At 43.1% G+C, this 27,548-nt stretch overlaps 1 protein-coding gene across 1 annotated transcript in view; it reads left to right on the plus strand.

Moving 5' to 3' along the window:
• Positions 1–4,014: 4,014 nt before the first annotated feature.
• Positions 4,015–27,548, plus strand: part of slco3a1 (solute carrier organic anion transporter family, member 3A1) — a 197,937-nt gene continuing 174,403 nt past the window's right edge. Inside the window, exon 1 of the mRNA XM_041175166.1 lies at positions 4,015–4,155. Within this exon, the coding sequence (XP_041031100.1) occupies positions 4,015–4,155 (141 nt within the window). The remainder of the gene's footprint in view (positions 4,156–27,548) is intronic.

Raw genomic sequence — 27,548 nt, forward strand, 5'->3', positions numbered from 1 at the left:
TTTCCCCCAAAAGTAGGGAGGTGGTGGAAGGATTCCCAGGCTCATTATCAGCCTGTTGATCCACATCGTGAACACTCCTTCCTTGGCTAACAAGTCCTGGTGGGGGACTTGAACACGAAGCTGCCAGCCTAGAGTTAAGGACACTACCCACTTCACTACATGAGCTCCACCTTTTTGAACACTGCTGTGGGATCTTTTATGACCACCTGAATGGGCAGGTGGAGCTTCATAGTTTAACATCTCGACAGAAAAACTTAATTTCCAGCAATACAGCATCCCTCCATATTTCATTAAAATGTCAGCCTGTATTTTCTATTCAAGTCTCTGGAGCAAGTCTTGAACCCACAATGTTCTGCCTCAGAGAGAAGCACTGAGCTACAGCTGACATCCAAATAGGATTACACTGTCCATTTATTAAGTGAAGTAAAGGCAAAATACTGCAGATGCTGGAAATCTGAAACAAAAACAAAAATGATGGAAAAACTCAGCGGGTCTGACAGCATCTGTGGAGTGAAAAACAGAGTTAACGTTTCAAGTCCCTTTGCTCCGAAGATGAGTCATACAGACTCAAAATGTTAACTCTGTCTTTCTCTCCTCAGATGCTGTCAGACCTGCTGAGTTTTTCCAGCATTTTTTGTTTTTGTTGCATTTATTAAAAGTGATTCTGGCTGCCCTTAGTCCCCTTTTTAAACACACTTCTCATCACTGTAGAAATGTGGTCTACATTGTGTCAAGCTCAACAGAGGAGTTCACTCGGTGTGGCTTCAGTGATTGGAGGCAGCCTCCATGGTCAAGTGGTTACTATTGTCTCGACTCGCAGCCACAAACACAAAAATAACTGACTCCTTCATTAGATCAAATTCATGACAGGAAAGGCTCTATGAAATGGAGGACATGGTAGACCAAATGGCTATTTGTTCATCCTGTTATTTCTTATGTTGCTATATCAACTCAAATAATCAACTTTCACTTTTAACCAAATACAGTATAAATATTTACTTAACAGAGCCACTTTCATAAAATGTTGTTTGTATAGATAATCTATCATTTATAGCTCTTCTCACCAGTCACAGAAAGCTTCCTTCACATACTGTGGTGAATTATACAATTTGCTCTGCATTTATTCACAGACAGTAACCTGCTTCACCAATCTCGAGTTAGATTAGGTATTATGAAAAAATACAGCAGTGCCGTAACTAAGGCATTGTAAATATCAAGGTTTGTTGATCCCACCCAAAGCTGAAATCTACTGTTGGTATCAAACCAAGCCATTTGGACAAGGATTTCTCAGCTTCAATGCCCAGGCTGTTTTAAGTTCTATTCTCCCAGCTTGAATAACAACAACTTGCATTTCTATAGTGCCTTTCATTAGGTAAGCCATCCCAAGGTGCTTCAGAAGTTTGTTACCAAACACAAATTGGCACCGAGTCACATAGGGAATTATCAGGATGGTTTTAATGAGTCTTAACGGAGAATAGAGAGGTGAAGCGAGTTAACGAGGGAATTCCAAAGCTTTGGACATAGGCAACTGAAGGCATGGCCACCAATGGTGCAGTGATGAAAATCAGGTACATTCAAGTGACCAGAACCACAGGAGTGCAGATATCTCAGAGGGTTGAGACAGTAAAACCCCAACACCAGTTGAGACAGTTAACTTGGCTGGGGGTCCTCAGAGAAGGAGAGTGAAAATGCACCCAGAGTTCTTGCACCTGATCATGGTCCATGCTGGAAATGTGAATGTTGAGGAAGGTACCATGGAATGTGATTTCCTACCTTATGGTCAAATAACCTGACACTCAACCCTTCAGGTTCACAACTAAAGGATTGTACTCATGGCAAGGCTCCAGGTGCCAGCCAATGATCATATAACCAACCATAACTCAGCAGTGGTTAGCATCTTCAGGAGAGGGGAAGAGAAGATAGTGAAGGGGCAAAAATGCCAACAATCACACGAGCATGAGGGGATTTTCTCTCAATCGGTGGTTTAGTGACGGCTTCCAGGGGAGTTTGAAGACAGGAAGCGGGTGCAAATCCAATGTTCCAGTCATAACCCTGTCTAATGTTTTCTTTTAATTGCTATGGTGACAAATGTGGTGACAGTATTAAGCCACTGACCCATCTTTCACTGCATCTGAATGGACCTGAAGCTGGTAAGTAGAGAGTCAAAATACATTTGTTAGTCAAAAAAAGCTCCGTTAAAATGAAGATTTTAGCCTGAGGTTAAAAATAACTAAACAGGTACAGGTGGCTGTTACCAGTTTAGCCCATTTCCTCCTGGTTGCAGCGCCATCTCTTGATGCAAAGCTGCTGTTAAATTGCTCAGCACAATATTGAGCAGGTTGGTCACTTTCAGCTCATTCTGACAGTTGACGCAAATCACATCGATAGCTTACCCTTGTAACGGTGGGGACCAATCTATTTATACTGTGTTCTGTATGCATAAATGCAGTCGCACGGTGCTAGATAATTTACTGCCTGTTTAGAAAGGTGTACTTTTTTTTAAAGTAATGCGTCAATATCATTCCTCGAAATTACACACTTTTCATCTCCCCAGAATAAATGCAAAAAGCATCAATAGTTTAAAATAAGATTTCTTGAAATGCATTTCAACCAGTATGCTTGTGATATTTAACCAACTTATTGGAGTAAGAGACCAATCATACTGCACAAAATGTAGATGGGGATAGGAAATGTAATCTTCATAAATGTCAGTTCAGTAAAGAATAACAGCTTTTTAAAAATTCCTTCCCAATGATTTGCTAAAGATGATTTTGGGTTTTTTTTTTGCACATGGGGTATTTACGCACTGCAGAGTGGAGCTGCTGTGAGCTGCTGCTGCAAGGAATTTGTTGGATTGCAGACTGGGTCTTGAATTCGAGATCCAGTTAAAACCATCGGTAATAAAACCAAATGCAGCGATAAAGGCCACAATCATTCAGCATTCCGCACACCCTGGGGTGCAATCCCAAAAGCTCCGGGTACTTAATATTTCCAAATATATCTTAGGAGGATGACTTTAGGACCGTTAACTTTATTAGTGAACAATTGAAAGGATGAAAGAAGTTTAAATTTTTGAATGAAATTATTGATTAATTGATAAAATAACATTTTATACAAATATCTCGAGTTCATTCTATTTAACTATTACATCGGAAAGCACAATGCAAACCATAATATATACATCATTAAATTTGAGCGAACGCCTTTACTATTATTTTCCAAACACCAGATGCAGGTTTTAATGCTGCTATATTTTAGGATTGGGCATTAATTATCTACTTCAAATGGCAAAACCAAAATCAGACCATGGGCTAGTGGAATATGACAAGGCATGTTTTTTTTTAAAGCCTTCAGCTTTAACCAGTCCTGCTGCCCATGTCTCTCTGTTAGGGAGGAGAGTACAGATAACAGGCAGAGGCAAAATCTGTCCTCTTTATAGGGGAATGTATCACAAAAGAACCTCCTCCGTCGCACAGAATAATCGGCAGGCTGTGTTACAGGTGAATGTTTTATCAGTTAGCAGCACGATTGTTTTCTCTCTCTCTCTCTCTCTGGATTGGAAAGCGGCTGAGTGACATTCAAGCGAAGGATTAAGGAGCAGTGATGGAGCTTTGCAGCCTTGCACGGCACTGACGGCCTCTCATTTCCCAGCTGAGGGTGGCAATGCATTCAAGAGTCAGCCGCCCAGTCTGCCGCTCGGGGTTGAAGATGCCCGTTCCCTCCCCCTAAATGCGAGGGCCTCTTCCTCGGGGAGGGTTGGGGGAGAGAAAGGAAGAGACAGCCCAGTGAGCTACTCACCCAACAGAGGAGGTGGGAGGTCCTGTCTGAGGCGACAATGGGAGCTGGAAGGACAATATAGAGATGAGGAGGAGAGTGTTGGAGCGGTGTTCCTAAAGGGAAGGAGGGTTAAATAGAGGCAGGATCCCGGCTGACTTCTTCCACTCTCTTGTGTGTGTGTGTGCTTCTGTGTCGCTGTCTGGCTGAGGGGGAGGCACTGAAGACAAGGCAAAAAGGATGCAGAGTGGACAACCGCGGAGCAGCGGCGCCAACAACGTCCAAAAAGACGAGAAGAAATCCTGCTTTTCCAACATCAAGATCTTCCTGATATCAGAGTGCGCACTGATGCTGGCACAGGGAACCGTGGGGGCTTACCTGGTAAGGCGAATTTAGTACCTGGACACCAAGTATTTCTAGATAAACCCGGATAATATCAAGCCCTTTAATTGCATTTTTTTTTTATCTGGGACTTTGAGACCTTATACACTACTCTGTACCACAATAATTGAGAGCACCTAAAATGAGATGGTGGACATATTGCACATGGTAATTTCATAGAAAATATGGTTTGTAAATTTATTCAGTAGCCTGTGAATTTGTATTAATCAGGTGAGATTACCATAGATGTCCAGGTAGAAATGAAATCACAAATTAATAAGTTTTTACAATATAATTATGTAGAAAGAGATTGGCCCCTATGATAATTGGATATATTAATCTGTGTAGTCTACAGTTAAATCCTATCATTAGCCCGTGTATTGCAGTTCAGTGATTGATAAGATGTGAAGCTGCTGATTGTATTATCTATCAGCAACATAAATTTACATAGCAACTTTAACATACATCCACCCCAAACTTAAAATTCATAAGACTACATGGACATTTGATTACAAAGATTAGTCTTATTTTATTCCCAGTATCTTGCTGCATTGGAAGGAGAGGAAGAACTGATTTACTTCACCTAGTTTTGTTGATGTAATTCTGTCAGATTTTCACTCTTATGTATGTGTGTGTGTGTATATATATATATAATATATATTTTATAGGTGCTGCATTCACGCAGACGTGCACATATGGAATACATGTATGTTTACATACATGCAGAAACACTAGGGTTTTGGAACAAAGAATTAGGATAACCGTTAGCTAAAACATGATAGATTGCTGTTTCTATGGAAACATACTGTGGTTGCTGGGGACTCTTACATAACTGTTATCAATCAGTTACTAAGTAGGGTCTCAGGATTATGTCTCATCAGCTCGCTCTCTGTTTACCTTGCCTCAGTTCACAATAAATTGAGAGGAGATCCAAATAACCAGATTACGTCAGGGTCATTCACTAACTTAATGTTCAGTGTCGCTATATGTCTGTTTGCCTATCTCTCCCCATTTGTGTCTTTCTCTCTTTCTCCATATGTTTCTGCCTTTCTGCTGTTATCTTCCTGCTTCTCTCTGTCCTTCTGTGTGCACCTTCACATCTTCTTTTATTGCTCTTCCGTTCTGTCTCTTGCTGCCCCCATCTCTTTCCGTCAAAGCTGTTCCATTCACATGAGACGGATTCACATTTATCTGTTTAAAATTCAACTCCTTGATCCTGACAGCAGAATTAGAGGCCAGGGTTTTTTTTTGCATCTCCAATTCCACTGCCAGACTAAAGGTACTGAATTTAGTAATGTTCTAGCCTTATGTTGGTCTCCTACACAGTCTCAAATAATCAGGGGCCTGCGTAAAAATACCTAAGAAGGAAGATGTCACGAGTGAGGGGGAGGTAGTTAGCAAGTGGCTGTGTGGTTATATTTTGCTTGATGCTTCTTTACGTGCACCCTGTAGGTGTTTAATGGTGGTTTACTTGTTCTTTATGGAGAATGGTAATTTCATATGAATCTGAGCTTTTTTCTGTGCATATTTCTGCGCACAAGGATCACTTTGTACAGCCTCCATACACAAATACTGCAGGGCTTGTCATTAACAGATGAGATTCTTTACATAATGGATCCTGTCATTAGTTAAAGTGATTTCTAAGTGTAGGAGCCTAGACCTGATCCAGAGGAAAACATATGGTGCTGTCGTGCTCAATATGAACTGTAGGATCTTTTGATGAACCTGATTTTCATGCTTCTCTTACTGGCTGACAGTCCTGCCTGATGTGGCACTAACCTGTACAGACCATAAAGATCCTGTGTGCATTCCTTAATCTCAGTGGGAATTGTATTAGAGGCACTGCCCAAGGCAGCTAGAGATGAAAGATGGGTGTCAACTCACTGCACCATCCAGTTCCTATTGTACCTTTGGTGCCTAAGTTAGAATTACAATCATAGAATCATAGCACACAAGGAGGCCATACAGCTTGTCATTTCTATACCAGCTTTCTGAAAGAGCTACCAATTAATTCCACATCCCAGAGCCCTGCAAATCTTTCCTTTTTAAGTAAAGAATAAAGTCTTTTTAAAGGTTTAGTGCTTTCCACATCATAAAAACTGACTGAGTTAAAAAAAAAAATTATTCCCATCTCACCACAATGTATGACTTTACATGCATTCACTTTAACATACTGGGATATGCTGTTTTCGAATATGCACTCCTAGTACATCTCAGGCATTCTGAGATGGAAAATCTTAGCTAAAATTTCAATATTTTGGGTTTAACTTTTCATCACCATCAGTTCTGATGAAAGATTAGACTTGAAATACGAAGTGGTCTTTCAGATGTTATATTGCAGTATTTGCAATGTTTCTTCCTGTCTGTAGGATTGTGATCTTCTGCATGAATCATGGAATGGTTAAAACACAGAAAGAGGCCATTCATCCCATCAAGCCACATGGGATGCTGGCTCTCTCTTTAGCTAGTCCAACTCACGAGCCCTTTCCCTGCAAACTTTTTCCCTTCAAATGTTTATCTGATTCTCATTTGAAAGCCACAACTGAATTTGCCACCTTTTCAGGCAGTTCCAGACCACAACCATTTTCTGCATAAAACAGTTTCTCCCCATATTGCCTTTGATCATTTTGTCCATCATCAATATTAGGTACATAGTAATCAGATGCAGCTAAGGGCAATTTAATAAGGACAGATGCTGCCCAAATATGGCCTGGCAGTTACTGTGAGCATAGAGACTTATCTCAAGGGATCCAGAATTGAAAAGTGAGGAGGTGACACTTCAGTTGTACAAAGCCTTGGCCAGACTCTATCTGGAGTACTGCATGTAGTTTTGGGCACTAAACCTCAGGAAAGGTATATTGGCTTTGAAAGGGGGTCCAGTGCAGATTCACCAGAATAATAGCAGGATTCAAAGTGTTAAGTTGCGAAGACAGGTTGCTCAAACGACTTGTACTCCCTTGTGTTTACAAGGTTAAATGGTGATCTAATCAAGGTGTTTATAACGATTCAAAGATTCGATAATGTAGATGAGAAATCATTTCTTTTTGTAGGAGAATTCAGAACAAGGACACAATATTAAAAATAGGTAGACCTATTAGATGTGAATTCCAGAAGCATGAGTTCACACACACTGTGGTGGAAATCTAGAACGCACTCCCTAAGAGAATATGGATACTTGGCTGTTTGAAGAGTTCAAGATTGAGATCAATAGATTTTTGTAATGTTAGGATATCAAAGGATATGGAGCAAAGATGGGTAAATGGAATTGAGAGATAGACCACCCGTGAACTAATTGAATGGCAGAACTGTATCGAGGGGCTGAATGGCCTTCTCCTTTTCCTACATCCCAGACATTATTCTGGTTACCAGCCAATCACAGATTTGCCATATTGTAATAATTGCTCAGGGAATCCTGGTTATCAAATGATGGCTATTATTACCTTTAAAGTTTGAACATATGAACAAGGAGCAGGAGAAGGCCATTCAGCCCCTCGAGCCTGCTCCGCCATTTAATTAGATCATGGCTGGTGTGATAGTAACTTGAAATCTGTATCCCACCTATCGTCGATAATCTATCACCCCCCTTGCTTACCAAGAATCTATCCACCTCTGCCTTAAAAATATGCAAAGAGTCTGCTTCCACCACCTTTTCAGGAAGAGAGTTCCAAAGACTCACGATCCTCTGAGTGAAAAAATTTTGCCCCATCTCCATTTTAAATGGGCGACCCCTTATTTTTAAATAGTGACCCCTTGTTCTGGATTTTTCCACAAGAGGAAACATCCTCTCCACTTCCACCCTGTCAAAACCCCTCAGGATCTTCAATGGTTCAATCAAGTCACCTCTTATTCTTCTAAACTCCAGCGGATACAAGCTTAGTCTGTCCAGCCTTTCCTCATAAGACAACCAACCCATTTCAGGTATTGGTCTGGTAAACCTTCTCTGAACTGCCTCCAACGCATTTACATTGAAAAGAAACAGAAGGCCAGGTGGTAATACTGCATGGAAGAGAACTTCATAGAATTGTTACAGTCCCATTCAGCCCATCATGCCTGCAATGGCTGACAGGATAGATTTCTCACTTTGCTCTCATTCTCAACTTGAGGAATGCAGTCCCTACAGCATCTGTGCAGCCTTTTCCCCCAAATTCCCACATCAACCACTATGGCTCAAAGGAGTTCACCAACTCATTCATACTGGGGCCCTCAAGTAACTAAATTCACCATACAAATCAAACAATCCCAGGCTCGAGAGGTAAAGACAATCCTTACCTGTCAAAATAATCTGAACCTTTTAAGCTTTGACCATCCCATTTATCATGGAACACTTACACTTTCAGAGGGAAGAGGAGCAGTTTCCCTGCCAATATTCCATGTGGACTTTCCCAATGAATGGACAATGCTGAGTTGCAAAACTGCCTCAGCTCTCGTGTTCTTGCCAAGTGAACAGTGAAGCTCTGTGGTGCTTTAGTCATGATCTATGTTGGGCTGGCAGCCTGTCCACAGTCTCCAATGTTCTAGAGGGTGCACTTTGGCAGAGTAGGCTCTCCTCATCATGTCTAACAATCTGCAAGGCTTTGGGAGGAACAACAGATGGTTTTCAATTCAGAATTATGATACTCCATCACTGGGTGCCTTTTAGTTTTGTAAAATCCTACAGTACTGGCTCAGAAATGGTTAATTCATTAAGTGTTTACTTATGTATCGTTTACGTAAATCACCCAAATATTTGTGGCAATTCGTAACTCGTAGTGTAAGTCTCCCACACCACATGTTGCTGGACAATTTGCACATTAGTACAGGGATGCATGATTAAACTAGCCATTGTTTTAGCAGCAAATTCTGGTCCAATTAAAACACTGTGATCACATGCAGCGTGGAAATGGAGAGCAAATCAGCCCCAATCTATTCAGTCAGGGTGAACTTCAAAGGGGCAGAAGCCTTCTGAGAATTTTTGCCAAAACTGTGTTTGTTTCCTTGCAAACAACATGATGTAAACCAAAGTCAGAATGGATTAAATGGACTAGAATTTGCTGAAAATTTGCAAGCTTGGCATTTGCCATTACTGTTGATGGAAATTAGGATGCTAAAATCTCCTTATTTTCTCATTTCCCTCACCAAAATAGTTGAGCACATAGTGGTCATGGCTCTGCCTTCATTAACGTCAATAGCGAGATCGAGCTTGCTAAATTAACATCAATGAGATTGCAGCCACCGCATAGATTGTTGCAGAGTGGTACTGGTGGGCTGAGTATACAGGAATCATAATAGGAAGTCATTTAAAAGAGACAACGTCGGTCCTGGGCATAATTCATCAGACAGTAGCGATGTCCTGGCTATAGTTTCTTCATCCAATTGATTAAAGCAGAGCTCATCATTTTTGAATTGCAAATGTTATTCATAATTATTTTGCACACTGCTAATTTCTGCAATCAAATAAAAAAATGCAGGGCAATCTCTGAAACACTGGGACATCACCGATTGGGATGATTGTTTGCTGCATTACTTCCGATGCCAATCACAGGTGAAGTACTCTTCAAATCCACAGCTCCCAGCCAGAGCCTCATGATACAGTGAGAGAAGAACTGTTTGTTCTTCTACCAATATTTATTCACTATTTACCCCTGTTTATATCTTTTAGTAATTGGCTGCCGGATGTAAATAAATGTTAACACGAGACTGCAGTTTAATACAATCAGGCGCTGATTTATCTTTGTAAATTCCTTAACAATTTAGTGATGATTTGGTCCCAGCTACAATCAGCAGAGATAAAATGCAACTTTTCAAATGATTCAACCACTCAATTTTGAAAACAGACAATATGCTGGGATTTGCGATTATTTAAAGTCATTGCTTTAAATATAATTGACAGTACAATCTCACTGGCCACTTCATTTTACTATCTGAAAATTTGTAATTCCTGCAGAAATCAACATTTGAATTTAAATCTTAGCTATGTGTTGTCTGCGCCAGTCCTGATCCACGGCTACCGTTGTCTTGTTATAATGATGTAAAGGCACCAATCACTGCTAAGGGATTGGGTAAACACGTCACAGGCCAGAAGTTTACACTCCTCCAGCGGCGGGTTTTTAGGCACTGAGGGGGTGTGTGGGGGGCAGTGTGAAACTGAAGGGACAGGATTCCCTCTGAGTTCCCGCCCACTCCGACCACTCAGTGATTTTATGCTGGGGCAGGCATGGCCTCGGATGGGAGACCTGCCTTTGCCCCAGTTGAGGTCTTTAAGTGGCCAATAATTGCCCACTTAAGGGCCGTTTCCTGTCTAACCTCAATTTTTAGGCTGGCAGGAGGATTGAAATTGTGTTGGGGAAGCTCAAAAATCAATGGCATTAGATCCAGGGTGAGAAGGGGGGGCATGTGGCAGAGGGTTGCCTCCATCAGAAGCCCTCTTCTGAAGTCGGGTGCCCCCCGCTTAAGGTTCAGTGCCCTTCAGACCTCCCTCCTCAGCAACCTCTCCCCTGAGTCCTGATTGCACCCCCCCTCCCACCCCCCCGCAGCCCGCAGTCCCCACCCCCCCCCATGCCTTCCCTACCCTCCCCATCCTGGGACTCTTTAAACTTACCTGGGCCTCTGGCGTCTGGACTTAGTGTCAGGCGTCCACCTGCATTTCCTCATCAGTGCACTGAAGCTTTTATCACTGTAGGGACTGGAGGGCTGCCGATCAATCAGATTGGCCTGCAGCCCTCTAAGGCAAGACCCCGCCATCTGAAAAATTCAGGCCATGGTTTCATTTATTAAGACAAGGCATAGAAGAACAGATATACATTGATAAAAAGCTTGAAGACATCAGTAGCAGGGCTGTGTGCATTGTGTTCTGTTCATAGGCCAATGTGAAACTGAGGTTGGATCACATGACACACTTCCATTCTAGTGAAGTCATGCTGCAATCCCTTAAAGGCATATTACAACATCTCCCTTTCTTTTTAAAGATAATTTCCCTCTCACTCCAAAGAAGTATAACTATTTACAATACATGTTCATGTTTAGTTACCAATGCATAAGTGCATAGAACTGATGTATCTATAGTCTTTAAAGTTGTTGCTGGTACACCCAGATCTTGTAATGATAACCTAGACTGGAGGCTTCTTTAATTGCTCACAGATGATCTGTGGGATTGTCATTCTTGGATGTTGTTCCTGGTTGCATTTGAGATCTTGTCCTCGATGCAACGGGACTACATGGTGGTTGAGGATCTGGAATGGACCTGATTTGTCCCTGGTTACACCTCGCCATTGTGCCTTTGTGTGTAATGACTTCATAGGACCTTGGTTATAAGCAATTCCTTGTCACCTCAGCTGGTTGCCACAAACCTTCTGTGGGATCCTGGATGCCAATTTGCTGTCCCAACTGTAAACTTGACAACCCTGTACCCCTATTTTTATCATGCATATTGGTCATCTTCCCTTGCAGTTTTAAAATCACTCCCTAGATTCTAAGAGAGTAGAATGGGTAAGAGTATGTAAATTTGTACGCTCTGGTCTGCCACACAGGAGCTCTGCTGGTGATGGTTTAGTTGCAATTAAAGATGTCGCTCTCGTGTAGCCTTGCAAAGTGTAAATCTTGCTTGGCCTGTCTACATTTGAGAATTAAGGATTTCACAATGTGAATCATTCGTTCATCTAGGCCATTGTGCTTGACGTAAAGTGCAGTTGTTGAATAATTAGGTACTTAGTAAAGTAGTTGACGATGAAGTCAGTGCCATGGACATGAAAGAGGTCAGATACAATTTTGGATCAAGGATGAGTAGGAATGTGGAACCAGTGGTTCTTTGTGCTGTCTAGGCAAATGCTTTTGACATGCTTCTCACTTTTTGACAATGACTTCAATGTCATTGTCATACCTGGTTAATAGACGGTCTTTACTGCAATTCCTGTTGTCTGATCTATGCCAATATGTGAGTGGTGAAGTTGTTGAAGAATATCAGGTTTGCAAAGATTCCAGTTTGGATGACCTGCCTGCCTTTAAAAATGGCTCCCCAGGAGATACCTAGTTAAGATAGTTTTATGTGTTCTTGGACATGCTGAATTGAAACAGGCCATCTTTCAATGATGTTTTTTCACAGTTTCAACAGTGTGGAACATTTTGCTGTTTCTTCTTGTAGCTGCTGGCATTTGCATTGCGCAAAGTGTACCAGATCAGTTGATGGACTTGCATTCTCTTGCAAGTGTAATGTTGCAGGGCCCTTGAAACTGCCAAATTTGTTGAAACATTTTGGATAGTTTGATGCCAGGTCATGAACTGAGGCAATAGGAATAGTTTCTGAGGTTGATTTGCTGTATGAGGTCTGAGTGATTCCATGGATTGTCACTAGTGCGAGGTCATGGTATGTCGGTAGACCTGTGATTGCTGGGCCTTTAGTCTCCATGATGTAAAACATCTGTGACACCCTGGAGGATTAAATGTACTTGCACTCTAGGACTATGAATCCTCCACATGGAATAAGTGAACTATTGATGCTGAAAGTTGCACAGCAGTAGCTTTCACCATGGCCCTTCCTGTCTGTGGATACATGTTTTTAGAATCCACAGATGGGCATTCCCTTGGTGCATGCAGGAGGCTACACCTTCCATATGTCTTGCTAGGTTTAGGTTCTAGTAAGTGCGTCAACAATTGGGCTGATACTTAGGACCTGTAAGCTTGGTCGACATGCATGGATCACTCTGTGCTTACATGTGAGGTTCCTTCAGTAGCTCTTCAATGCTGTATGTTTTGGGCTTGTTTAGTAAATCTTTCTGGAACGCTCTCATGGGAGTGAATGCAATCACCAATTCAACAATATTGTCAGCTAGTTCTGCGTCTGAAAAATCACAGTATGTATTCTTTTCCCTGCATCTGCTGATGAACAGTCTATGCATTCTGCAGGCTATTATCGAAGTGACGTGAACTCTATTCAATGAATACGGAAGTTTAACCTGATTCTGAACCGGTCTTCCAATTTTGTCAATATCTTTTGGGGATCCTTTAGCTCTTCAGACCTTCATTCCGAATTGCTTGGCGAATTTTTATGATTTACTCTTGGAAGCCACGAGTCCGTTGTAGTCTGATCAGACCATGTTATGTCATGTAGCATGATCTAAGGCTGGGCACCATGTCGTACCTGTACTTAATCTTGCTGCAAGGCTGTTCGACAACTGCTGAACACCATGACATATTGTTAAAATGATATCAAGGCACCAATCACTCATAAGAGATTGGGTAAACAAGTTGTGAGTTCATTTATTAGGACTAGCACATGATATACATGGACAGTAAGCTTGAAGACATCAGCAGGGCTGTGTGTGCTATGCTCTGTTCAAAAGCAAAAGTGAAACTGAGGCTGGATCTCATGACACACTTCCCTTTATTGATGGCATGCTGCTATCCCTCAATGGCATGTTATGCAGCTATGCTCACTGTGCCGCATTCCAGCCATTTTTCCAGTAATTGTAGCATAAATTTTCGAGGAATGGAGAGGCAATGTCACATTGCTGCGAATTCTGGGCACTATCACATTTTTGGTCAATGGGTCGATTATGTGACAGAATTCGTCTGCCCTCACTCAACAAAGGCAAGGGTTGTGAAACATAGTTCATAACAGGGTTAAAAATACATGGAGGCAGCAGGCAATTCCACCCTGGAAGCCTCACAATTGGCCTTCAAAGACTCAAAGAGAGGGGTGCAAAATTCGAGAAAGGTTGCCCCTATGTATTTTGATTGGAGGAGCAGCGAGTGTGGGAGACAGAATCTGTGAGGAGCTGCTCCTCCAATCACAGATTCTGCCTCTCCCATGTTGCTGCTCCTGCTCCTCCAATTAAAGGACCCCTCAGTCCTGCTTCTTTTTTCTAATCTTGGCCTCTCACCTTGCTGGGATGTCGGTTTTCTTGGGCAGCAGCGCGGCCTGGATGTTGGGCATGACCGCACCCCTACCCTGGCTTATGGTGAGTCCTCCTACTAACTGGTTGAGGTCCTGGTCATTGCAGGTGGAGACCTGGAGGTGGTGGTGGATGATATGGGTCGTTGTCTTGTCCTGGGCCACGTTGCCAGCCAGCTCCAAGATCTTGAGGGCAGTCGGATAGGCAGGGTGTCTGAACAATTGTTTCAAAAATAAATTACATACTGCAACTATTCCATGGTGGTTCAGAACCAGAGATTGATGAAGATTGCTCTGCGTCATTGTGTTGCCAACAAGCCAGCGGCCTTTACCAATTATAACGCCTGGTGCATTTGACTCAAAAACGCAGTCTTACAGAGCTGGAGTGCTTTGTGTACAGGAGGGGATCTGTGTGTCTAAGGTATGGTTGCCAGCTCACCAGGATTGGCCCAGCATCTCCAGGAATGAAAGGTTATTCTCCAGCACATCGTGTGAGGAGAAAAATCAATGGGGCATTAAACAAAATTCCGTTTATGTTATTTTTTCTCATTTTCGGTAAATATTTCAATTTATTGTTTATGAAGGTATCAAAGATCAGGAAAATGGCTGCTTGCTTTTCAGACAAGAACCGTCCCACTGGGTCCTGAAAAGTCCTTTCAGTTTCCAATTGGTGAGGGAAAGTGGTGCGTGGACATGTGAGGTGAGCAATGGGAGAGTGTGGAGTTGGGGCATGTGATGAAACCTCCAGGAATACTTTCAACCAGACTTGGCAACTTTAAGCTAATGTGAGATTATTCACATGACAAACCCAAGGTTCTGGGTTCAAGCCCCAGTCCTGGGCTTAAGTGCAGGAATGAAGGCTGACACTCTAGTGCCGTACTGAGGGTGTACTGCACTATTGGATGGTATGTCATCTTTTGGATGAGACATTAAGCTGAGGCCCCATCTGCCTGCTTGGGTGGATATAAAAGACCCTATAGCACTTTTTCGAAGAACAGCAGGGGAGTTATCCCAGGGTCCTGGCCAATATTTACCCCTCAATCGACAGCACAAAAAACAGATCACCTGGTTATTATCGCATTGCTATTTGTGGGAGCTTGCTGAGCACAAATTGGTTGACGGTTCTCCTACTTTACAGCCGTGAATACACTTCAAAAAGTGCTTCATTGACTGTAAAGCTCTTTCAGCCGGTAGTCGTGAATAGTGCTTCATAAATGCAAGTCTTTCTTTATCCTCCTCTCCCGCCCGCACCCTCCCCCCCGCTCCCACGCCTCCCCCAGCAGGTTATTCCACTGCATTTCCTTTCCTGTCACACTGGATGCAATCAGTACAGGTCAGGGATCAAACCTGAGACCTTTCAGTTTGTTTATTTTAATGTCATGTTCGAGGCCAACCGTGCAGACAATTTCCGTCTGGTCCCTAACTGTTTTATTTAAACAGTTGAAGGAGTGAAATGGTATTGATTGCACAAACGTAAGATGAAAACAGATCAAGGTATGGGTCACTGACATCCCTGGAGGTGCATTTTTGTATTCATTTGGTTGTAGGTCTCTACTGGTAAATATACCGGTTGCTGTGTAATTTTGCAGGCTGATGCATTCAAAGCATCATTACAGAAGAGAAAAGAATCACAAATGCCTGAAATCTGAAATAAAAAAACAGACGATGCAATGCTGCCCACTGAATCAGTTGGTAAAATTGCTGCCCATTGGGGAGCTGCCACATGAACAAAGTCAGCTCGATGTTTGATAATGTTTTTAAAATTGAATTAAAATTCCCAAGCAGCCACGGTGGGATTTAATCTCAAATTCCCTCTGTTTTTTAAAATTCATTTACAGGATGTGGGCATCGCTGGCTAGGCCAGCATTTATTGCCCATCCCTAATTGCCCTTGAGAAGGTGGTGGTGAGCTGCCTGCTTGAACCACTGCAGTCCATGTGTTGTAGGTACACCCACAGTGCTGTTAGGGAGGCAGGGAGTTCCAGGATTTTGACCCAGCGACTGTTAAGGAACGGGGTTATAGTTCCAACTCAGGATGGTGTGTGGCTTGGAAGGGAACCTGCAGGTTGTGGTGTTCCCATGCATTTGCTGCCCTTGTCCTCCTAGGTGGTAGGGATCGCAGTTTTGGAAGGTTTTGTCAAAGGGGCTTTTCTGAGTTATTGCAGTAAATCTTGTAGGTGGTACGCACCACTGCTGCTGTGGTTCAGTGGTGGAGGGAGTGAACATTTGTGAATGGGGTGCCAATCAAGTTGGCTGCTTTGTCCTGCATGGTGTTCGTCTTCTTGAGTGTTGTTGGAGTTGCATGCATCCAGGTAAGTGGAGAGTATTCCATCACACTCCTCATTTGTGCCTTGTAGATAATGGACAGGCTTCGGAGAGTCAGGAGGTGAGTTACTCACCACAGAATTCCCAGCTTCTGATCTGCTCTTGTAGCCATGGTGTTTATATGGTTAGTCCAGTTCAATTTCTGGTCAATGGTGGTGCGCAGGACGTTGATAGTGGGGGATTCGGTGATGGTGATGCCATTAAATATCAAGGGGAGATGGATTGATTCCCTCTTGTTGGAGATGGTCATTGCCTGGCACTTGTGTGGCTCGAATGTTACTTGCCACTTGTCAGCCCCAAGCCTGAATGTAGTCTAGTGACTGACCCACTACATGATAAGTGATGAGAATAGATTTTACAAACTAGTGCTCCACAGGGGGATCATATATCTGAAACTCAGCTGCAGTGGTCTGCAGGCTCCACAGAATTTTCTGTCCCTTAATATTACCAATTCTCCGATATTGTTGCCTGTTACTCCAGCTGTGAAATTCATAAATTCTACTCTCTGGAGTACAGGACAGCATATATTTGAACTTTGGATTTCACCAGATGAAAACGCAGTGGCCTTTTCTGGTTCTCCACATTCCTAAGTTATGCATCCCTGGAAATACCCAACAACAACTTGCATTTCTCTATCACCTATAACTTGTGGAAAATTCTCAAGGTGCTTCGCAGGAGCATTATCAAACAAAATTTGACATAAGGAGAATTTGGAAGGTGACCATCAGTTTAATCTAAGAGGTAGAGGCATTAAGGAACATCTTAAAGGAAGAGAAAGGCAGGTAGGGATTTAGAGACGTTTAGGAGGGAATTCCATGGGCAGGAGTTTCTGTTTGGCATGCGGGCACGCGCCTGACACACTTGAGCATGAAATACCGCGTGATGACTTTGGATGATATTTTGCGTGATATTTCGGTCAGCGGGCGCATGTGAAAGGCCTATTAAAGCCATTAAAGAAGTGATTAACTGAGATTTTTCATTGCCGATCCAATGTTACGGTTGGCAGGCTGGCAAATAGGCCAAGCGGCCTTTGCATTTTTCAGGAAACCTCATTCACAGGCAGGGTGAAGTTTCCAATATTAATTAAAAATAATAATAAAGATGTTTGGGCAGAATTTTCATCATCCATCTGTTCCAGTGACTGATTCTGACACGTGGGCATTTTTTTACCCGGCTTTTAAATCTTCATTTTTTGCACTCAAACTCTTCAGTTGCCTGAGGCAGCTCTCTGCCTTCAGGGAGCTTTCGTCCTGTGCTCCCAGCGCCTGCGCTCACCCTACCCCCCCCCCAACCACCCAGCCAGCACTGAGCCTTGCCAGCCAGCATGAAATTGCAGTTGACCGCGTGTCCATTCCCCGGCAGTTCCAGGGCCCACCAATCGCGGGTTCCTGCCGAACCATAACTCCTGCCCCATATTTAAAATGTAGAGCATCGGGCCAATATGTGAACCAAAGCTGTTTTATACTAGAGAAAGAGGTTACGTGTGTCTGGGATTCCCTGGGCTGGACCATTACCTCATGTTTGGGATCAACTATCTAATCTCATGGCCTTTGTAGTCCATTTCACATTTCAGAATCTGAGGTAAACTGACCTAATTACACTTCATGCAGTTAAACAGTGCCTCGGCGACGCAACAGAAGCTGCCCATAAAAATCCCTGTGTCATTGTGTTTCTCAGAGTAATATGAAATCGGCAGAGGTTAAAATAGAGAATTAAAAAACACGACCGCTGGGAATTTAAAATAGAAGCAGGAAATGTTGGAAATACACAGCAGGTCTGTCCACATTTTTGAACAACAGCTCCAATGAAGGGTCGCAAGGGAAATATTGACCCCTCTGCCTGAGAAACTGTACAAACAAACATACAAACAGATGGATTAAGAGCAGGAAAAGGCAATTTGGTTCCTTGATTCTGCTCCACCCCATTCAATAAGATCATGGCTGATCTGACTGTGGCCTTGACTCTACTTTCCTGTCTACCTCCTCTAACCTTTGACTCCCTTGTTAATCAATAGTCTATCTACCTTTGCCTTAAAAATATTAATTGAGCCTGCCTCCATCATGTTGAGTTAAAGATAGTTCAAAGATCCTCTGAGGGAAAAAAAAATCTCATCACCGTCTTAAATGGGAGAATCCCTATTTCTAGTCTTCCCCATAAGGGGAAACATCCTTTCATCATCCACTCTGTCAAGTTCCCTCAGGATCTTCAATGATTCAATCTTCTAAATGTCAGTAGATACAGGCCCAACCTATCCAACCTTTTCTTGTAAGATAACACCTCCATCCCAGGTATCAGTCAGGTGAATCTTCTCTGAACTGCTTTGAACGCATTTATCCCAGCGTGAAGCAAAAGGTAGATATGATAAGGAAGGTTATTCAGCATACCCCAGTTTATCTATCCGGACAAACTGGACAATACCCTTCCCATCATGTCATTCACCTGTTTCTTAAATTATCTCAGTGATTTTGCCTCCTCAACCCTACATTCAGGTAGATGCTTACAGAAGGGGTAAGCTGAAGGTTAGAATGGGGAAATGTTTGTTGGTAATTTCAGGAGAAGGACAATTTATTCTTGTGATAATAAATAGTACGGAGTTCTGGTCTCCATATTACAGTATGGGAGGTACAAAGAAAAGATCTACATGAAAGATACCAGACCTGGGAGCTTATAACTATCAAGAAAGACTGAAAAGAATAGGGGGCAGAGTTTAAAAACAAAGGGTGTCCATTTAAGACAGAGATAAGGAGTCGTTTTTTCTTTCAGAGGGCTGTTAGTCTTTGGAATTCTCTTCCACAGAGAGCAGCAGAGGTTGGGTCATTGAGTAGGTTTGAGGCTGAGCTAGCCAGATTTTTGATCTACAAGGGGATCAAGGGTTGGGGGGGGGTGGGGGGTGCGGTGCAGGCAAAAAAGTGGAATTAAGGCCACAATATGATAATCTATGATCTTACTGACTGGCAGAACAGGCTCAATGGGTCAAATGGCCTACTCCTGCTCTGATTTCTTATGGTCTTTTGAAAAGAGAAGGATGAGGAGGTAACCTAATAGAGGGCTTTAAAATTATGAAGGAGTAAAATAGCATAAGTGTGGAGAAGATATTTCCAATTGTGTGCAGTCCTAAACTCAATCTTCCAGTACTCCTCCACTAAATTAATCACTTCACTGAGTCCCAAACCTGATTATTCAGTCACTAGCCTTGCAGTCTTTCTTCTCAGAGGGCTTCAAATCCCTGTCTCATTTCTCTGGCACACGCACTGAGCCCCTCTCTCTCTCGAATCCTGTCTTCACTGTGTGTGTCACTGGATCACTGTCAAGAGGCAACAGTGAAGCTTTTCTACTTTGTACTTTGTTTCCAGAATCGTTATGCTTTCAACCCCTTTTAACCCATCTCTTTGACTTCAGGGGTTATAAGGCCTCATTAAAAATGTATATACCCAGCCAAGCCCAAAGGACAGGATCTTCCGGTTGGCGAGCAGGGTCAGAGCCTGCTTGCCGACGTGTGAAATAACATGGGGTGATGTCGGTGGAACTCCTGATGTCACCCTGCGTCATTTCCATATTCAGGTCAGCGGGGGCTCAGCTGAGTCAGCTGCACACCCGCTGACCTGTCAATGGCCTATTAAGGCCATTAGAAAACCAATTCAGCTCATTAATGGACCTGCCCGTCCAACCTTAAGGTTGGCGGTCAGACTGGGAGCCCAGGCGGGCATCAGAAAAAACATGAAACCTAATCCACTGGCGGGATGAGGTTTCTTGAGGGAATTTAAATTTTGATGAAAGGTTGAATTAAAAGTTATGGACATGTCCCAACTCATTTGACAGTGTCACATGAGGGGACATGACATGGGAAAATTTTTAAACTCCTTTATTAAATGTTGAAAATCTGAGCTGATCTCCCAGAGGCAGCACTTTGCCTCAGGGAGATCTGGGCGCTATTTCGTGCGCATACGCTATCTCGGCTGAGGGAATCACCACCCCGGCCTCCACAGGGAGCACATAGCTCTTTCTGGCGGACGTCACGTTGGGCGGGCCTTAATTGGCGTAAAATGGGGGCACCGATCGTGAACCCGCCCACTTTTCCCCCCCAACGGGGGGGAAATTTTGCCCAAAAGACCGGAAACCTTTCAGTCACAAAGTCTATCCAGACTCCCAGACACCAAGGTTTATAAACAAAACCTAAATTAAATTGAAACCGTTTTGCCTTTCTTAACATATAAATATCTATATAAATTCAACTTAAAATTATACATTGTTCATAATACTTCTTTTAAGAAAGACATATTTTGCGGTTTAAAGCTCCTTTGCCCATGTGCAGTGTGTTGGTTGTGCAATGCTGGATAAAGTTCATCCTTGGCTTTTGGCATTGCATGTGATGCTAATCTGTCCCAAAGCAATAAGAGTGACACGCAGCAGCTATTCTTTCTTCAAATGATGGTAGTCACTATTAAAGGATCATAAGGTGTTTTAAAGGTGGCAAAAAGGCCAGTTAGCCTATTGTAGAACTCATCCTAGGGGCTGGATTTTACACTGGGCGTATTTTTGGCAGGGTGTGGGGAGGTGGGGGCTCGTAAAATAGGGCCGGTGCCCAGCCCACCGCCTTTCTGAGAAACCCTGAGCTCAACCCCCTCCCCAGCACGGTAGATGGGCAGAGGCTGAAATCAGCCGCCCGCCCACCATATTTAAATAAATAATTAGACGTCAACTGAGCTTCTAAACAAGCCAATTGACCCCGATAATACACTGCCCATGCCGTAATACGATTGGCATGGGCAGTCGGGTGGGAGTGGGCAGACAATTTTGGTAAAAAAGTTTTTAAAAGGGCAGAAAGGAAGGGGAGCACTGCTTTTTATTCTCCCATGAGGTGTGGGCATTGCTGGCAAGGTCAGCATTTGTTGCCCATCCCTACTTGCCCTTGAACTGAGTGACATGTTAGGTTATTTCAGAGGGCAGGTAAGAGTTAACCACATTGCTGTTGGTCTGGATTCACATGTAGGCCAGACCAGGTAAGGACGGCAGATTTCCTTCCCTAAAGGACATTAGTGATGATTGTTGTCATCATTACTGAGCCTAGCTCGATATTTACAAGCTAATTTCAGATTTTATGAATTGAATTTAAATTCTACCAGCTGCCATGGTGGGATCCAAACCCATATCCCCAGAGCATTAGCCCGGGCCTCTGGATTACTAGTCCAGTAATATTATCACTACACTATCGTCTCCTCATGCAGATGGTACTATCTTCGGGGGGTGCCCTTTGCACATGGGGAAAAGTCCCCCCTTAAGACAGTACCCCCTTTCTTCCTAGCCCCTGCTCTCCAAAACGCATCACCCCAACCCCGCCTCCCCCCACCCTAAGCTGGCCAAAACCTCCCTGCCCAATACCCCAGACTCACCTAACTCCGGGGATCCACTGGGCTTTTTCTTGGGACTGGTTGCATCCCAGCAGCGCCCACGAACGGGATCTCGGTGCTGCTGGAACTGCTGGAGCTGCCGGCCAATCTGATTGGCCAGCAGCTCCCCAAGGCAGGACTTCCTTCCCAGTGATGGGCAGAAGTCGCAACTCTCCACCAGTTTAGCCCTCCTGCAGTGCGTTATGGCTGTGGGGCAGGCGCGGGCGTGGGCTGGCATGGAACGAGTTGGCTTCCAGCCAACTTTCCTTATGGGGTTGGAGATGCGTGGCGGGGGGGGTGTGGGGGAGTGGAGGTGGCAAGACTTAACTGCCCCCCCGTGCCCCCTTCCATCATATGCAATCCTAGTTTTCCTACTCCACATCCTAGCTGTTGCTGTATTTCGTCTGGTTATGGATTTGCCAATTCTACTACGAGATCTGGTAGATCATTTTGAATATTTATCAGCCTTTGAGCAAAGAAGATTTTTATTTAAAATCATTGAATCTTGCAGCAACACCAACATAGGCCATTTGGCCAATTGTGCCTATGTTAGCTCTTTGATAAAGTACCCACTGCTCTTTACCTATAGTCCTGGAACTTTGTCCATTTCAAGTGTACATCTATTTCCCTTTTGAAAATTCACCATGTTTTTGAGCATGTTTTCCAGATCATAATAAATAATAATAATGGGTTCATCTTCCCCTGTTCAAATTTTATTTATTTAAGTTTACTTTTCATTATTTTAATAGCCCAGTTGTCCTAGAAGTTATGTTCAGAATTTACTTTATCCAAACCATTTAATATTTGAAATACCTCAATGATGTTCCTCACCAATTCCAACAACCCAACCCCCACCCCCCTTAAACCTCTTGAATCTTTCAATTGTGTTCATCGCAACAGTATGCACAGATGAGGGAAACCATTTGGTCCATGTACTTCCGTGTCCATAGATACCAGTGACCTCCCCATCCCCACCCTCACCACCCTCCACCCCATTCCACAACATCTGCACTTTCCCAATCACTGCTAACTACTTCTCTGATGTTTATAGGGTGTTTGCCTTCATTACCTCATCCACAGACCATTCAGGTATTAATCACTCTTTGTGTCAGTTCTGAACTTACTTTTTACCAGTTTCTACCAAGGTCCTCTTGTCAAGTAACGCTGGTGTAACTAGTCCTTTTAAATTAACTATTTCTATCCTACCTATTATCTTTTTTAAAATTTAAAACAGTGATATGGATAACCAAGAATATTCATTAAGGGCATCAAATGAGATCTTAGTCCCCCTTCACCTTACATCAACATCAAGGACATAAAGGGATTTTACCACCTGGATTATGACTAGGAGTGAATGATTCCGACGTTTGGGATTTCCAGACTGTCATTCTTCAACCAGTTTGGAATATATTAGCGCTTACGTTACCAAGCTCCCTTCAGGATCCACACGAGTTGCTGAATGAATTAACTATTTCTTGCCAGTTACCAAACAAGCCAGAAATAAAAACTTAGGGTGATAGTTAGCAACACTTAAATCTAAATACTGAAGTTAATATTGGCTTTGGATGATAGTTTAAAATGAACAATGTCAAATCATCTATCCATTATGCATCCCACCTGATGATTTGTGTTTGCACTTACTTCATTGGGAGTAATTTTGACGATGTGGAAGTCAAAAATGACCTCCCCTATTGAGTGTGTAAATAAATAACAGATAAAATAAATAACGAAGATTACAATGGCAGTCTGGTTCTGTCATGGTAATCTGTATTGGCTGCTTACTGATTTAATTTACAGTTTAGATCAGTGAGATTGATATAAATTGGCGAGATTAATTTAGGATTAAATCATAGATAGCTGACAAGTTAACAGCAGTAGATAACCAGTCTACTGACTAAATTAAGGTCAGTATGCTTGTTGTCTCCAGAGCATGTACAACCTTGGCCCCAGGAGTTGACTCACTATGATTAATATTAATGGGCAGGAAGTCATAGGTACGGGTCTAAGTGAGTTGTACAGTCACAGCAAGCAATCTGCAGGCTAGGAGTATGATGCCATTAGATGACACTTCAGGGCTGAGCATCTTGACATGTTTCTGCCTGTGTTCCAGGTTTTGAAGCTTTTGTTGCATTTTAGTGACCAAATTGAATACAGTATTCAATGTGCGGATTGGTGAGACCACTCTATAGCTTCATGAAAACAAATCTGGCAAACCCTTTATTTGAATTGCCACTGACCCATCATTTTGACTTGAGGCCATGGACAAGTTTGCCACCAGACAATTTTTTTACAAAGGTGACGCCTTTTAAAATTTTAATTAGCATAAATTTGTTCTCTAGTTATCATTTTCTCTGGAAAGGAGAAAACTCCATTTAGTGACCAAAACACCAAATTACTCTGAAAAATACCAATTTTCACACAGATTTGGCATAAACTTAAGTGTTAACAATGACTCCTATGTCAAAAATGGAGTGTGAGAGGACCATGTGAAATCAGTCATCTTGTGCCAGCAAGGCATGGCCAGAGAGCTAGGGGCTTTAGACTTGCCCCAAGAGAGAAGAAATACTTGCATTTCTGTAGCACCCGTCACAACACTGGATATTCCAACATATGTTAATTGCATATTGATTGAGCGTTTAACTATATTCAGCTGGTGGGCATAAACTGGGGATTCACTTATGCTCCTATACAGAGGAGCAGCAGCTTGGCCTAAATAGCCAAGTGGTTATGGTACTGGGTTTGTAACCCCCAGATTAAGAGTTCAAATCTCACAATGGCAAACTATGAAACAATGTAACTTCATCTGAAACAGATGGAAACAGGTTTACTCAAAAGAGTATCAAGAGTTCAAATCTCACAATAGCAAACAATGTAACTTCATCTGAATAGGAACAGATGGAAACATGTTTGTACTCAAAAGAGTTACACAGGAGCAGATTGAAACTGTGGTGTTTGGGTTTGCATGTGCATGTTTGTAAATGTGTCTCTATAAATAAAAACTTATAAGTATGTAAAGATTAGGCTCCAGTTCTATCCTTGACTGTGTGCTAGCAAAATATATGCTTTGCAATCAAGGAAGTACTTTTTGAAGTGTAGTCACCATTGTAGGAAACACAGCAGGCACAGCAAGCTCCCCCAAAAGCAATGAGGTAATGAAAAGATAGCCTGTTTTAGTGATGTTGATTGAGGTATATTGGCTAGGACACCATGGAGAGCTCTGCTCTTTTTAATATTCATTCAAGGGATGTGGGCTTTGCTGGCTGGGCCAGCATTTATTGCCCATCCCTAGTTGCTCTTGAGAAGGTGTTGTGAGCTGCCTTCTTGAACCGCTACAGTCCATGTGGTGTAGGTACACCCACAGTGCTGTTAGGGAGGGAGTTCTAGGATTTTGACCCAGTGGCAGTGAAGGAACGACGATATATTTCCAAGTCAGGATGGTGAGTGACTTGGAGGGGAACTTCCACGTGGTGGTGTTCCTATCTATCTGCTGCCCTTGTCCTTCTAGATAGTAGTGGTCATGGGTTTTGAAGATGCTGTCAAAGGAGCCATGGTAAATCCCTGCAGTCCATCTTGTAGATGGTACACACTGCTACTGCTATGTGTTGGTGGTGGAGGGAGTGAATGTTTGTGGATGTGGTGCCAATCAAGCGGGCTGCTTTGTCCTGGATGGTGTCAAGCTTCTTGAGTGTTGTGGGAGCTTTATTCATCCAGGCAAGTGTGAGTATTCCATCACACTCTTGACCTGTGCCTTGTAAACGGTGGACAGACTTTGGGGAGTCAGGAGGTGTGTTGCTTGTTGCACTATTCCTAGCCTCTGAGCTGCCCTTGTATTTATATGGCTAGTCCAGTTCAGCTTCTGGTCAATGGTAACCCTCAGGATGCTGAAGTGGAGGATTCAGTGATGGTAATGCCATTGAACATCAAGGGGCGATGGGTGGATTCTCTCTTCTTTGAAATAATGCTGGATGAGGCCTCAGTTTAGCATCTTATCTGAAAGACGACACTTCCACTGCACTGGAGGGAGTGCAGAGGAGATTCACCAGGAAGTTGCCTGGGATGAAACATTTAAGTTTTGAAGAGAGGTTGGATAGACTTGGGTTGTTTTTGTTGGAGCAGAGAAGACTGAGGTGCGACCTGATCAAGGTGTACAAGATTATGAGGGGCATGGACAGTGTGGATAGGGAGCAGCTGTTCCCCTTAGTTGAAGGGTCAGTCACGAGGGGACACGAGTTCAAGGTGAGGGGCAGGAGGTTTAGGGGGGATGTGAGGAAAAACTTTTTTATCCAGAGGGTGGTAACGGATTAGAATGCGCTGCCTGGGAGGGTGGTGGAGGTGGGTTCCTCACATCCTTTAAAAAGTACCTGGATGAGCACTGGGCACATCATAACATTCAAGTCTATGGGCCAAGTGCTGGTAAATGGGATTAGGTAGGTAGGTCAGGTGTTTCTCACGTGTTGGTGCACACTCGATGGGCTGAAGGGCCTCTATGGCACTGTGATTCTGTGATTCCAGCAGTGTAGCATTGCTACTGCAGTGCTGCATTAAGTTTGCCAGCCTGGACCACGTGCTTAAGCCTGTGGAGTGGAAATTGAACTCATGACTTTTTGACTGAAGAGGTGAGAGTGCATCCATGGGTGAAGTGAATAGAAAGAATAGCAAGGTCATCTGGCGGGGTTGCTGGCACCAAGCCTATGGTGAGTTGGGAGTGATGGGGGTGGGGTAAAGGGTGCAGGGGTGTGCAGGTTGGTAAGAAATTTCCCAAAGGGCTTGAAATGGGCATTGGACCTTCCACATGCAGAGGTAATGGGTTCAATTTTCAGGTGAGCACACTTGACAACTCCAGTCCGTTCTAATCAATTTGGCCCATGCTACTGTTGTGGACTAAGCATTCACATCCTATTGGACCCGACAGTGCCCGCTTTCCAAAGGATGAACCGCATGATTAATTTCCAGTTTACTGTAAATGGGAGAACTCAACCAACATCACCAGAAAAGATTATCTGGTCATTATCTTATTGCTGTTTGTGGGTGCTTGCTGTGTGTAAATTGGCTGCTGTGTTTCTTTTATTGACAAAAAATACTTAATTGGCTATGAAGCAGTTTGATCCTAAGGTCATGAGAGGTGTTACATAAAAGTAAGTCTGATTTTTAGCCTAATTGATGAAGGTGCTGCCCTTTGGACATATCAGGGTCCCACTGACTTTGCAACCGATTGTAAAAGGCTCCATTGGAGCACATGAAGAAGAGCTGAGGCCTTGTCCCAATCGATTTTTCTTCCTGAACTATCATCACTAAAATATATAAGCTGCTCACTTGTCTTACTGCAGTTTGTGGGATATTGCTGTATGCAGTGACTACCCTTCAAAAAGTCCTTTATTATCCATGGAGTGCTTTAGGACACCATAAGGTTGTGATAAATGCAAGTCCTCTGTTTTACGTGTTGTGTAAGCAAATGCAGTAAACAATTTGCACATAGCAAAATGTCACAAACAACAGTGAGCTGAACAATGAGGGTAATCTAATTGCTGTAGTGTCAGTTGAGGGATAACCGTTGGCCGAGATGCAAGGAGCTCTCACTTCTACTCTTTGAATAGTGCAATGGGATCTTTCATGTCCATCTTACTCAGGCAGGTAGGGAGTTGCTTTATTGTCTAGTCTGCAGGATGGTACTTCCAGTAGCGCAGCACACCTTCAATATTGCACTGACATATCACCTGAACTGGAGTGAATTCACAGCCTTCTGATTCAGAGGGGGAGTGCCTCCAGCTGAGCTTAGCTGATCCTTTTAAAGAGACAATTTAGTGCTGAATTGGGATT

The sequence above is a fragment of the Carcharodon carcharias genome, chromosome 26, assembly GCF_017639515.1.
Source record: "Carcharodon carcharias isolate sCarCar2 chromosome 26, sCarCar2.pri, whole genome shotgun sequence".
Taxonomy (NCBI): Eukaryota; Metazoa; Chordata; class Chondrichthyes; order Lamniformes; family Lamnidae; genus Carcharodon; species Carcharodon carcharias.